The sequence below is a fragment of the Erpetoichthys calabaricus genome, chromosome 3, assembly GCF_900747795.2.
Source record: "Erpetoichthys calabaricus chromosome 3, fErpCal1.3, whole genome shotgun sequence".
Taxonomy (NCBI): Eukaryota; Metazoa; Chordata; class Cladistia; order Polypteriformes; family Polypteridae; genus Erpetoichthys; species Erpetoichthys calabaricus.
In genome coordinates, this window is record NC_041396.2 from 202,229,710 (window position 1) to 202,242,088 (window position 12,379).

At 37.3% G+C, this 12,379-nt stretch overlaps 1 protein-coding gene across 4 annotated transcripts in view; it reads left to right on the forward strand.

Moving 5' to 3' along the window:
- LOC114648568 (protein SOGA3-like) overlaps positions 1-12,379 on the forward strand; it is a 67,041-nt gene that overhangs the window by 33,238 nt on the left and 21,424 nt on the right. For 2 of the 4 annotated variants that reach the window (XM_028797671.2, XM_028797669.2), the window contains exons 8-9: positions 151-196; positions 8,737-8,910. Coding sequence is in view for 1 of the 4 variants with exons in the window: in XM_028797668.2 (XP_028653501.1) it covers positions 7,163-7,513; positions 8,737-8,904 (519 nt within the window). In the remaining 3 variants the exon portion in view is untranslated. Of the gene's footprint in view, positions 1-150; positions 197-4,997; positions 5,159-6,880; positions 7,514-8,736; positions 8,911-12,379 lie in introns of those variants that run through there. The other 2 variants (XM_028797674.2, XM_028797668.2) reach the window with 2 other exon arrangements.

Below are 12,379 nucleotides of genomic sequence, written 5' to 3' on the forward strand. Positions count from 1 at the left end.
CCTTGCTCATTGTATCATGAAGAAAACATGTAATTCTCAATCACATGTTTCTTGAGTCTCTTAAAGTGCTATTTTATTAGTGGAAGCAAGCTTTGTCAGTCTTCTTTCTGTTTAAGCAGCTTCTGTTTTCCTTTCTTTTTAATTCCACAGGTTATAAAAGCTTGCTTCCTCTCGATTTTTACCAGCATTTAGATAGGTAAGTATGTATTCAAAGACTTTTGCTTCTGGTTTAACTTAAAGTGTATGGCACATTTTAAATGACTAGACTTTGTGAGTTTAAGATGTTATTGTTAAATGTGCAAAATATTCATTTAGACTTGTACATATTTACAAGTTCTCATTCTATCTGCTGCTGGCTGAATTTTTGCACAGTTTACCAACAAGTTGTGTGCTGCCTCCCAGTTACTTGTTTATTCTTAAGAAAGGAAAACCATTTACACATCAATATTGCTAGTCCTAGAGAAAGGGTACATTTTTCTAAGCCATATATTTACTTTGTGATCTGAAGAGCCCATTGCCCAGAGAACGATTCCAGGACTCCCTTCCAAATTCCCCTTATGCTACTCAGAGATAAGGAGACAGTGTGTCGGATCATGAGAATATGCAGGTGCCACATCTCAGCATCCTAAGGCATCCTACCCCCATTTTGAATGTTTTCTTTTAATTCAAATTCCCAGCCTAGCATTTTCTTCTGTCCTTCTGGTCCCACAGTACTATACCTCCGGCTTCATTCTAGTGTAGTAGACCCCTGTACAAAGTATGACATTACTCACTGTCAGTTTCTATGTTCTTCTTAGAAGCTGGATCCAAATTGGGAAATTGAAGTAATATGATATGGGTCTATCAAATAAGACAGCAAACCTAGAACTGTAGAGTTTACACTGAAAAAAGATTAAAGCATTAGCACTGAATAATGAGATGGAGGTAGCTCTAACAGCTAAAGATAGGGCTGACAGAAAGAAAAGATGGGCATGCAGCAGAACTCATTCAAATGCTTAGAAAAAAGGTACAAAGGAGTTGAATTACACAGAGAAATTTATAAGATGGGAGTGTCCAAAAACCTTCACCTAGAGAAGGAAACATATGACAGAAAGTATCAATTAAATCAGGGAAAACAAGCATTAGCTATCTCAGTGGGCTTGACCGCATAGCATCTAGTCCCTATTAGCTGTGATGGTTTGCCCAATGGCCCAATTAAAAATACTGTCTGAAAGTTCTGGTGGTAACTCTGGGTATTCCTGAATTCTTTATTTCTAATTGCATGACCATAGTTGTACCTTGGTTGCCTGCTACCTAATTTGGCACAGAGCTGAATTTGTTTCATGAAGGAGTATGTGGCTAATAATTTTGCTATGGGAAAATTCCACCATTGCTCATTGACATATTTCTCACTTTTGTACTCTCAGATTACCTAGTTCTGGGGTATCATTTAAAGGAATATAGTGAATCACTCTTTAATAAGCCTCCCATTTACATACACTTTAACCTGGTTAGTATTTTGGTTACCATTGAGGTGTCTGATGATATCTGACTTGTCTTTTACTCTGTGCCACTCCTCTGTCCCTTATACTGTAGCTCTGGCGGTATATACTTTATACTGCATGCAGAAGGTGTGTTTTTCAGCTTTTCCTAACTAAGTACTTTTCTATATACTGTACAATATATTTTTTTTTATTTTTACCAAGGGCTAATTTTGTTGGCAGGGTTGTGTTCTAATGGTTAAGGCTTTGAATCTAGGCCTTCAGACCCTGAGGATGTGGATTCAGGTCCTGGTATTGTCTCTGTGTGACCCTAAGCAAGTCACTTCACATGCGTGTGCTACAATTAGAAAAACAAAAGAAATACAACTTAATTGTATCTCAGATGTTGTATGTCACCTTAGATAATGGTATCAGTCAAATAATAAATAATAATAATAATATTAAGTCATTGGTGCTGCTTACTGTTAAACATGCTATACACAATTGTACACGAGTAAAACATTCCTGCATTAGATCAGTTCCTGCTTTTCCTACTGACTTGTCTTTTGTTGATGGTCATTGCAAAACACAATTTTACAGTAAAGTGTATTCTTTTTAATTGAAACAGGTAATCAGTAGGAATACCGTGAAGTGTTAGTGTGTATTATTATCACTATTAGCTGTTAACAATTTTCATTTGTTTACTTCATTCACTCAACTATTTCTTTTTGTGTTTTTTGTCAGTTGTATGTGGTGTAATGTCCGCAGATGCGAATGTATACAGTATGTAAAGAATTTTGGAGAGCCGAGGGGTGTGGGGTCCCTATTCAAAGTATTCAGCATAGAGCATGTATAGCATAATATGAATACATATTGACAAATAAATTCTATGAAGTCACCAAATTTCAGTCAAATCATTTAAAGAATTTTTGAGATTTCGGGGTATTTAGTTTTTCTTTTGGGGGAGGTGGGGGTTTACCACTAAATACTGATATATCAAAATGCCCTTTCTTAGCGAATAACTACTGACCTAGACGTACCATCCTGACAAATTTTTATTTTTTTAGATAAATGGGAAATAAAGTGAGTGAGTGAGTCAGTTAGTCAATTAAATTTGCATTATATATGTAAACAGTATCTTGATAGATATACGGTAGATTGGAACAAATAGAAATGTAACCAGTTAAATAATTAGGGGGTGCCCCGTTTGAATTGGTGCAATGAAACAAAAGAATTAGTTGTAAAGAATTTTCCTGGGACTGCTCAGTTCTTTAGCCCATTCAGAGTGTGTCTTGGTAGAAGGGTCAGTCCTCTCCAGTAGCACGATCATGGCTGACTTCTGGTCCAGGCATTTCTTAAGTAACAGAGTTACCAGAAAGGGTGGGACGGCAACATCAGAGGTCCTTCTAGGCATCTTCCTCCATTTGGAGGTAAACGATAGAAATGAAGTTAACTGTGTCACCTCTTTATTGCCCCCTTCATTTCTATCTAGATAGAGCACACAAAATGCTCTCTAGGCATGCATGTCTGACAGTATAAAGTCTATATATTTTTTTGTTGCCTGAGTAAATCAAAAAAGTCCAGGGGAATAGTTAGGGAGCCAACCATGCCACCCCGCTTAATTTTATAACTAAAGAAAACCAATGCTAATTGGCACCACATTAACAAACAAAAGTTGGCTTTCAATGGCCATCTCTTTATGCCTCAGTAGAGTGCTCTTTGACAAAGTAGCTCAGATTTAGAGTGGGTCAGATTGGAAGCTCCATCCTATTGCAGATTTGGGTCCATGAATAACGTCTCCTTTTGGGGACGTCCATCTTTATAAGGCTTGGACTGGAAGGGGCAAGGCCTTCGCTGGGTGTGTCATATGCCCTTATTGGGCATCTTCTTAGAGCTGTGGCATGGTATTACCTGCCTGAATTGAGCCATGAAGGTGATCCTCAGGAGCCCATTAGTGATAATATATATATATACATTATTGTATATAATAATATTAGGGTGGCACGGTGGCGCAGTGGTAGTGCTGCTGCCTCGCAGTTAGGAGACCCGGATTCGCTTCCCGGGTCCTACCTGCGTGGAGTTTGCATGTTCTCCCCGTGTCTGTGTGGGTTTCCTCCGGGTGCTCCGGTTTCCTCCCACAGTCCAAAGACATGCAGGTTAGGTGGATTGGTGATTCTAAATTGTCCCTAGTGTGTGCTTTGTGTGTGCGTGTGTGTGTGTGTGTGTCGTGCGGTGGGTTGGCGCCCTGCCCGGGATTGGTTCCTGCCTTGCACCCTGTGTTGTCTGGGATTGGCTCAGCCCCCTAACCCTGTGTTCGGATTCAGCGGGTTGGAAAATGGATATATGGATAATAATATTATATATATATAAGTATATAAATATGTATGTGCATGTGGCATATCCGCACAATCAGAATAACAATGAGCAGTAGGCTATAAACAGTGGTATTTATAAAGTGCTTATTATAAAAAACATTTAAAGTACATAAATATGCAAAACAAAACTAGATCCCAGCTGCTTCATTCGACCTAGGTATTACAGATTTGTAACCCCTATCTACTAAAAGGGATGGCTTCTTCACTTTCCCAACTCTTTAGTACCATGGGTTTGTTGGTTTAATAGGCATCCCTAGCATCAGGCAGTTTCCTCCAGAACTGCCATTCTCACTTTTGCTTTGGTGCCCCTGATTGTTGTACTTATGGGGCAACATACATGATGGGGTCTATACCGCACCTGCCTTCTTGCACTGGCATACCAAACTGTTTCCTTGTTGCCTGCATGTCTTACTTATTTGGAGGTGTTCTTGAGTGCTGCGTTTTCTTCATTGTTTCTTTAATGGTGAGTTTGCTCCTATCAGGCACTCCCATATTCCCTCTCCCGCCTCTCTCTTGCTCTCTCTCTCTCTCTCTCTCTCTCCATATACATATATATATTTATATATAATACTTATTTTTATTTTACTTAGTATATGCGTGCACTTTGTTATGATTACTATAAAGGTTTATGCTTATTTTAGTGGTTCACCGTCTTGACAACTAGTAATGCAGCAATGCCTTTTTAAAGCCCACGATTAAGGAGGCGACAAGAAATAAAATGTGATCTGTGCGTGCTTTTGTATGTTCCCAAAGCTTATATAAAGATGGTGTCTGAAACACAAGACTTTAAATGCTACTAGCATTCCTTTCGATCGCCGTTCCTAAGCAGGCAGCTTAACATATCCCCTTGTTGCTGTATGCTGCAGTACTAAAATAGACATAAAAACAATCCAGTGTTTAATTAGGTAAGCGTAGAGTCCCATGACGTCGAAATTAAAAACCGGAATGAAGTTGACATTGTGACACCGAGTGCTGGCACCTAATGGCAGTACCCACTATAAAGCCTAAACATGTCTTGGAACAAGAAGTGTTTACCCGCAGTGGTAACAGAGAGGAGGGGGAAGGGGAGGGGTCTGGGTGAGCCCTGGGCACTGACGTCATTGGCCCGCCAGCTGATGCGAGGATGCTCGCCTAAGTGTTTTTAAAAACTGCGCGAGCGTGTGAGAGAGATCGGGAATGTTGTCGGTTTCTCAAACGAGCGTTTCAAGTTAACTACGCTCGTCTTATATGCTGCCTATCTGCGTCTTGAAAGGACCGGCGAAAAGTTAGAGGGATCCTAGCGGGCCGAGGAGCAACTCATTCTCAACGGGAGCATCTCCTCAGGTAAAAGAACAAATGAATAACAGAGATAAATATATTAAAAAGAGTTAGGGGTTTTCTTAATTTCTTAGAAAAAGAGGTTTGCTTCTTTCCTAGCTTGTTTTGGATAGTTGAAGGAAATAAGTTAACGCCAGCATTAATTAATCAGTTGTCTAATACGTAAAGCACAGTGAAAACATTTATATAATGACTAAAATTACAGAATACTGAAAAATATGTTTCTTTTAACCAAAGCTATACCTTAAAGAGATATCCAATATATAAGATTAAAGGTTCCCGTCTTTAGTTTTCTGTTATGTACACCAGCAGGTATTGTATGTAGCGTAATGCCGTTAATGATCTGAAGGTAACTTTAGAAATTGAATTAGAATGCTCAATATTTATTTATCAGATAAATTAAATTAGGTTTTTGTTTAAAGCTGAATCAGAGCGAATCACTTATGTGAAAAATAGAAGAGAATTCAAAGCAGAAAAGTTAAGATTAAGTACACATTACACGTATCGTTGAAAACAATATGTTGTAACAACTCTCTTCTTATAGTGAGTTTTCAGAAATTTAGTTTAATTCTCTAGTTTAAGGATAGACGCATACTTTTCTGTCTAGTGTTATTCTTGCTTCTTTTATTTTGTATTACACCCTATCGTTGCTCGACTTCCCTGCGATTAATAGGCAAACCTTCGAGAGTCGATTCATACTTTGCACAGGATGCTGCCTAGATAGGCTCCGGTTTTTCGCGAGTTCTAAAATTAGATTAAGCGGGTTCAAAATCGATGGAAGAATGGCGTTGTCTGTTTTGCAAAACTATATTAGTGCCAGGTTGCAAATATGACTGCTGAAATGCTATATAAATTATTATTATTATCTAATTTTGCCATTAATTTTAGGTAATTCCATCCTGTTTCATAGACACGTTGAGTACATTAATCTTAGCTTCAGTTATTATGCAGCACGTTACCAGGTCCAGATGAAATCTACTTTATTATAGCATTTCATTTGGTGCTACGAATCCGCTCGCTCCAAATATTTTAAGCGGCGTCAGAAAAATAACGGATGGATGAGTGTGTTGAAATATTTATTACAGCCCCCAATAAAACTAATACCTAGATGCTTTATCCTTTTTGATTTCTAGTTTTGCAGCATATCGACGTCACAGAATCCTAAATAAGAGCAAATCATTTCTGAAAATGTATATATTAAAGGATGTGTATCCGTGGCGCACGCATCCACATCGTACAGATTTAGAATGAGAAGCCCACCTAAGACAAAATTAATGTTAAAGGATGCGCAGAATCCGCACAAAATGCTCTCCAAGAGACAGACATGTCAACTTTAGCGCATTATTAAAGTTTTATAAACGTATGTGAGTAAGAGCGTGTTAAAGAAGAAATAAATGTTGGGGAATCTCAGAAGATTGTATCACTTCTAAAAGAGTTTTCCAAACAAATTTCCGTTAGGATGCAAAACCGTCGCCACTCCGCAGAGCCATATCCTCAAATGGTTTCTGGTGGGTACTCGCAACTCAATGCTGTGACCTCTGTAGTTGCGGGTTACATTGGTCATGCATTTAGAGTCGCGCTGAAACACGTGAGAAGGTGAGAAGGACAGGGCATATAGTTTCTGGAGGTTAAAAATAAACGAGCCCTTACATCACCAGCGCAATTTCGAGAATCCACATTCTCTGGGGCGACACATATTGGACGTTCGCTTTAGTTTAACTCAATGGAGTTTGTGGTCTGGCGTCGTGTTATTATGTATCAATAGATAATTATAAATCCTCGTTATATGAGCAATCGAACGGAGTCTCCTGAGTGGAAAAAGCTAATATAGGAAGAGCTGCAAACGTGATTTTAATAAATGCAATATAGATCGAACTTTTTCAACGCCTCGATCACATGGAAAAAGCTTGCACTTGCTGTGTAGAATCCGTTTCCGGACGTAAGGGCAGGTGGGAGAAATGCCTGAATTCAGCTCAGCTCTAACGATTAATTGCGCCGCCGCCCACGAAGATGTGGGGTGCTTTCGGTAGCCAGCGTAGTGGCGGCTATGTGTGCAGCGCTCCCGGTTGGGAGTTTGTGCCCATGCCTCGGGGTGACAGCAACAGGCATCGCGGACGAAGTCGCAGTCCCCGGGCACAAAAGAGTTCACCAGCTACCATTTCAATGAGCTCGACTCCAGAAGAAGCCAGACTTAACCAAGCAGCGACGTCGGATCAGAGCCCTGGTGGCAAATATGAGCTGCAGTGGCAGCACTGGCGACTAAGGAAAAAGTTCGAGGACCTTAAGAAGCGACATGTGCAGGAAAAAGAGGAGTGGACCGTGCAGAAAGAAACGCTTCTGAGAGAAGTGGCAGAAATACAAGTAAAGAACACAAAAGATGTGACCACCGAAACATACCCTCCAAGATATGACATGGGCAGGGCATTAGAAAGCATGTGTAAAAGACGAAACAATCAGCATGCATTTGAGATGATAAAGAGGCATGTGTGGAATTATTAAAAACCGGGGTGTGGTGGGCATGTACTGTAGGAAAGACGAATATTTGGAATGGATGAGGCATGCTGGAGATGAACAAAACAGAATTGGCATGTGCTCGGATGGAAAAGGTGGTTTCAGACATGCATGAAAACGACATAATTCTGTTGACATGAATAGGGGCGCCAAAATGAGTGAAAGTCTGTTCACCCAATGGATGAAAAAATGTGCAGATGGGGTGGAGCAGGCTGCCAAGGGATGAGAAAGACAGAGTAAATATTTGACATTAATAATACAAATGTCTGCCAGGTATTGGTTTAGAGATGTTCAGAAGTTAAAAGTCTTTTAGGATAAAGTAGAATAAGTTTTGCAAAAATAAGTAAATAAAACAAAGCAGAATTTCCCTTGATAAATAACTTAATGTAATAAAGTTTCTCTTAGTTATGGAAATTATCATTCTGGCAATGTATTGTTTCCATGGTTTAGAACAAAAGTTTCATTTAGCTATATATAAGTTTTGTAAGTATAATCAGTGGTATCATTTACTTACAGATGTGGATGATACTAAAATTACATCATTATTAAAAATATATTTTTATACCCAATGTCAAATCTGGTCCTATAATGGAATAAGCAAATTTACCCTCTTTGCACAAAAATGAAGAGAACCAAAGCATAACCAGCTAGCACTGACAGTCTTGACGTTGCAGTAACTTTTTTTAGCCAAGATTCAGAATTGCTGTCATAGTACTTTATTGCCATACAGATGTCTGTTGAACAAGTCATGAATTTGTTATGCTCATACAAGTAAATAAAAAAGTAATAAAATACATATAGATCAGATAGTTGAAGCTAATAATTGAATAATGATTGAAGTATTTTTTTAATAATATGAATAACTGAAGTTTTTTTTTGTAATGGATGTGCTTTAGTCTGTTTAAATTTTTGAGGGGTTGCGTTATTCTTATTTTAATTGTTACCTAAAAGAGGTATCTGGTAAACATTCTCTGGGCTTGTTGTCACCAGTAGTCACGCATTTAAAATATCTGCATGACATAAAAATATTTTGTTCTGATCTAAATATATATATGTGTGTTCTATATTTACAGAGTGGTGAAAACAAGAGAATTTTATTAGAGCTGAAATCTTCATTGAAAGAGGTTCAGTCAGAACTTAGAAAGGAGGAAATCAGAAGGTGTGATTTGCAGGCGCAGTACACTAAAGATAGATGTGCCTGGGAGCTGGAGAGAGCTGAACTGAAATGCAGAATTGCACAGGTGACGTAACATTTTTATTGTCTGAATCTGAGCACAGTTACTTATTTTAGTGTACCATTATTCAATAAAACTGTTGATTATTCTTTGAATAGAAGAAGAAAATTATTTTAATTGAAATCGGTGTGTTAGCATTGTTGAAGCTCTGCACACATATAGCTCAGTCCTAAGTAGTTTTAGGAGTATATTGTTACTGTCACCAGCCTGAAGACACATATTTTTTTCAGGAGTGCTGGAGTGTTTCAAAAGGTCAGGCCAACTAGTTTGAGTTCAAAGGGTTAAGGAGGCCCTGCTTTCAAGTTGACACATAAATAGTACACTGAAGTTTCATCTGAGTAATGTTTGAATATGCGAACACTCCAGAAAACAGAAACTGTTACTGGTATTCTTCCAAAAGAAATATACTTTTCTAATTAATTTGCTTGATGTCTGTATATTAAAGGCCTTTGCTTTAATATTACTTAACAGTATTTGTCATCTTTTTGGCTTGGCCTCTTTATTTTTAACCTGATCATCAGTATTTCTCTCATATATCATCCCGCTGCTTGTGTCACAAAGTGTTTCCTTGTTTTTTTTTTTCTCAGCAACTATGTCTCTTGAGTTTTAAAATGGAAGTCTCTGTGCTACTATAGTAATAATGTTCTTTGCTTCATATTTGTACAGTTGATATTTTCTGTCTTTTTAAAACCTTGTTCTGGTTTTACCCTCATACTTGCATTTTCTTTTGTCTGAAATATGACAGCCTAAGTAACAAAGCTTTTCATCTGCTTGAAATCCTCTCCATTTTCTCCATTGCTTAATGCTGTTGCTTCTTCTTGTTTGCTGTCTTTGAATTTTCTTTGCTACTCTTATTTCTTCAGACTGACTCTGTGTGTCTCTCTCTCTCTCTCTCTCTCTCTCTCTCTCTGCAGTGTTTGATACATTCAGTAATGTATGCAGTCCTTTTTTAGTTTCTGCCAAATTGATTTAGTTTATCCAAAAACTTTCCATTCTGTCTGTAGCTCCTCTCCTACTCTTGTTTCTTCATTGTCATCTTCAATTGTCTTGGTCCGATCATTTCTGTTTGCATGAAGAATAGTAATGCCTCTTCTTTGAACTTTTGAGGTTCAGTTTGTTTATTGTTTCAGATGCATGGTGAAATCAAACACATTGTTTTGCAATTCCATATCCTGTCTGAATCACTTTCTTTTTAAGTGTGATGGTTATTGACTAGTGACATCTTCTAACCGCACTCCTTTTTTGGATATTTATTATTATTATTCAGTCAACTGCCTTCATCCTTTCCCTTTATGTGCCTTTAAGAGACACAGATTAATACTCCTGTTTACTCACATCTTTAAACCTTTTATGGCTGCCTCTGCAACTTTTCTTTAAAGCTCATTTACTTTTGTTCTTAGAATATCACTCTTACCATACAGATCATTGGTATACCAGAACATAAGAATTACAGTATATTGATGAGAACAGGCCATTCAGTTCACAAAGCTCAGCAATCCTGTTGGTCTGATTTTTCCAAAATAATAATAAGTCAAGCTTTTAAAGTGCCCAAAATACCATTGTCTGCCACACTGCTTGGTAATTTATTTCATGTGTCAATGGCCCTCTGTGTGAAGAAAAACTTTACAGTGTTTGTGCAAAATCAACTCTTAGCGAATTTACATATGTCCCCATGATCTTGCTAAAGAATTAAATTAATTAATAAGTGGGTTCCACTGTACTAATTCCTTTCACAGTTTTAAAAAGGTCAATCATATTGCGTCTTCATATCTGTTGTCTTAAACTAATAAGGTTTTACTCTCTCAGTCTTTCTTCACAACTCATACCTTTTAATCCTGGAGTCCGTGTAAATCGCTCTTTTCTGGACTTTATTTAGCGCTACATGTCTTTTATTGTAATATGAAGACCAAAACTGTACGCTGTATTTCAGGTGAGCTCTCACAAGTGAGTTATATACCATAAGCATATCCTTCCCTGACATATACTCTTTGGCCATCCCATAAGTTTTATTTTCAAGTTTTAAAATTCCCAATCTGTATTGAAATATTATATTTTTAACCCATACGTGTAATACCTTACTTTTACTTAGAATTCTGTGCAAGTCCCTTTTTAATGATTTAGCTTATAATGGATTATCTTCCAATTCATTCAGTTTGTTATAATTTGCAAATGTAACTATTGTGTTGTTCATATTCTTATCCAGATAATTTATGTCCCATATATTAAAAAGAGCCCCAAGCACTGGTCCCTGTGTGATATTATTTTTAACATCTCCTAATTATGTGCCTTGTATGTGTCATACCACTGTTTATTTCCTTTACATTTTCTTTTTAAGCCCCTTATTTATCCACTATTGAGTTCTTTTTAGTTTCTTATCTCTCTTAAATTTCAGGATGAACTTGTCCCACATTTTATGTAAAATGCTTGTAAACCTTTTTCATTGCTCATTGGCTGACTCTACTCATCAAAAATGAATCCCAGTTTGTCATTTTTGAAATTAGAAGAATTTGCTTAAAATATTCCCTCCTAAGGTTAAACTTAACTGTTTTGTTTTTAAATATTCTCTGTTCCAATTCATTGTTAAATGTATTATATTATGGTCAGTAGATCCTAATGTTCAATCACATCAAAACCCTGAATTATATTCTGATGATTAAAATATAGCAAATTTAGACAGACTTACTTACTCATGAATGCTTTAATATACCAAGATAAAAAATATCTCTGATATGTCTAAAAATCTCCTGTTAATCTTCAATGGGGAGTCCATAACACATTTTCAGTATCAAATCCCATCCCTACAGCTCTGTAGTTGACTCCAAAAACATTATTATGATGTGGCTTATCTTCCAATTAAAGAAGGCATGATTCTGTTTTTATGTAAATTGAAACATCCCCTCCTTTGCAGTTTTGCATATCTTACTTTAAAAATGCATAGCCATCTTTGTTCCATTCATCTACATCTGTATTATATAGTCAGGTTCCTGTTATTGCAATGATACCCTTTTAATCCACAATTACATATAACTGCAGTTCAATTGTTTTATTCCTGATAGTTGTAGCATTAAGGCAAACAATTGTTAATATATTGCACATTTTACTTAGGCTTTATTTAAACCTTTGGTTAGAATTGTCCAGGTTATCTTGCTTATATACTGTATATATTTATGCTACTATGCATCTCTTTATTTAAAGTTCTGAACCTGGCCTATCCTAAATTCTCAGCCCCCAAATCCCTGATTGACCTACTCATGCACCCTCCAGTACCAATGTAACCCATCACAGCAGAACAGGGCACTTAGGTGCCAGAAGGAACCCCAAGTCCCATAAACGTATGCTTCTTTATCCTTAACTAACGTTTGAGTCAAACTTTAAATGTTCTGATCTCCACAGTCCTACCTGAACTGGCACCTGGATATTCCTTCTGCCTTTGAAATTCTCTGGGTCACTTTGTATAGGTCTGTCTTCATCTTTAACTTTA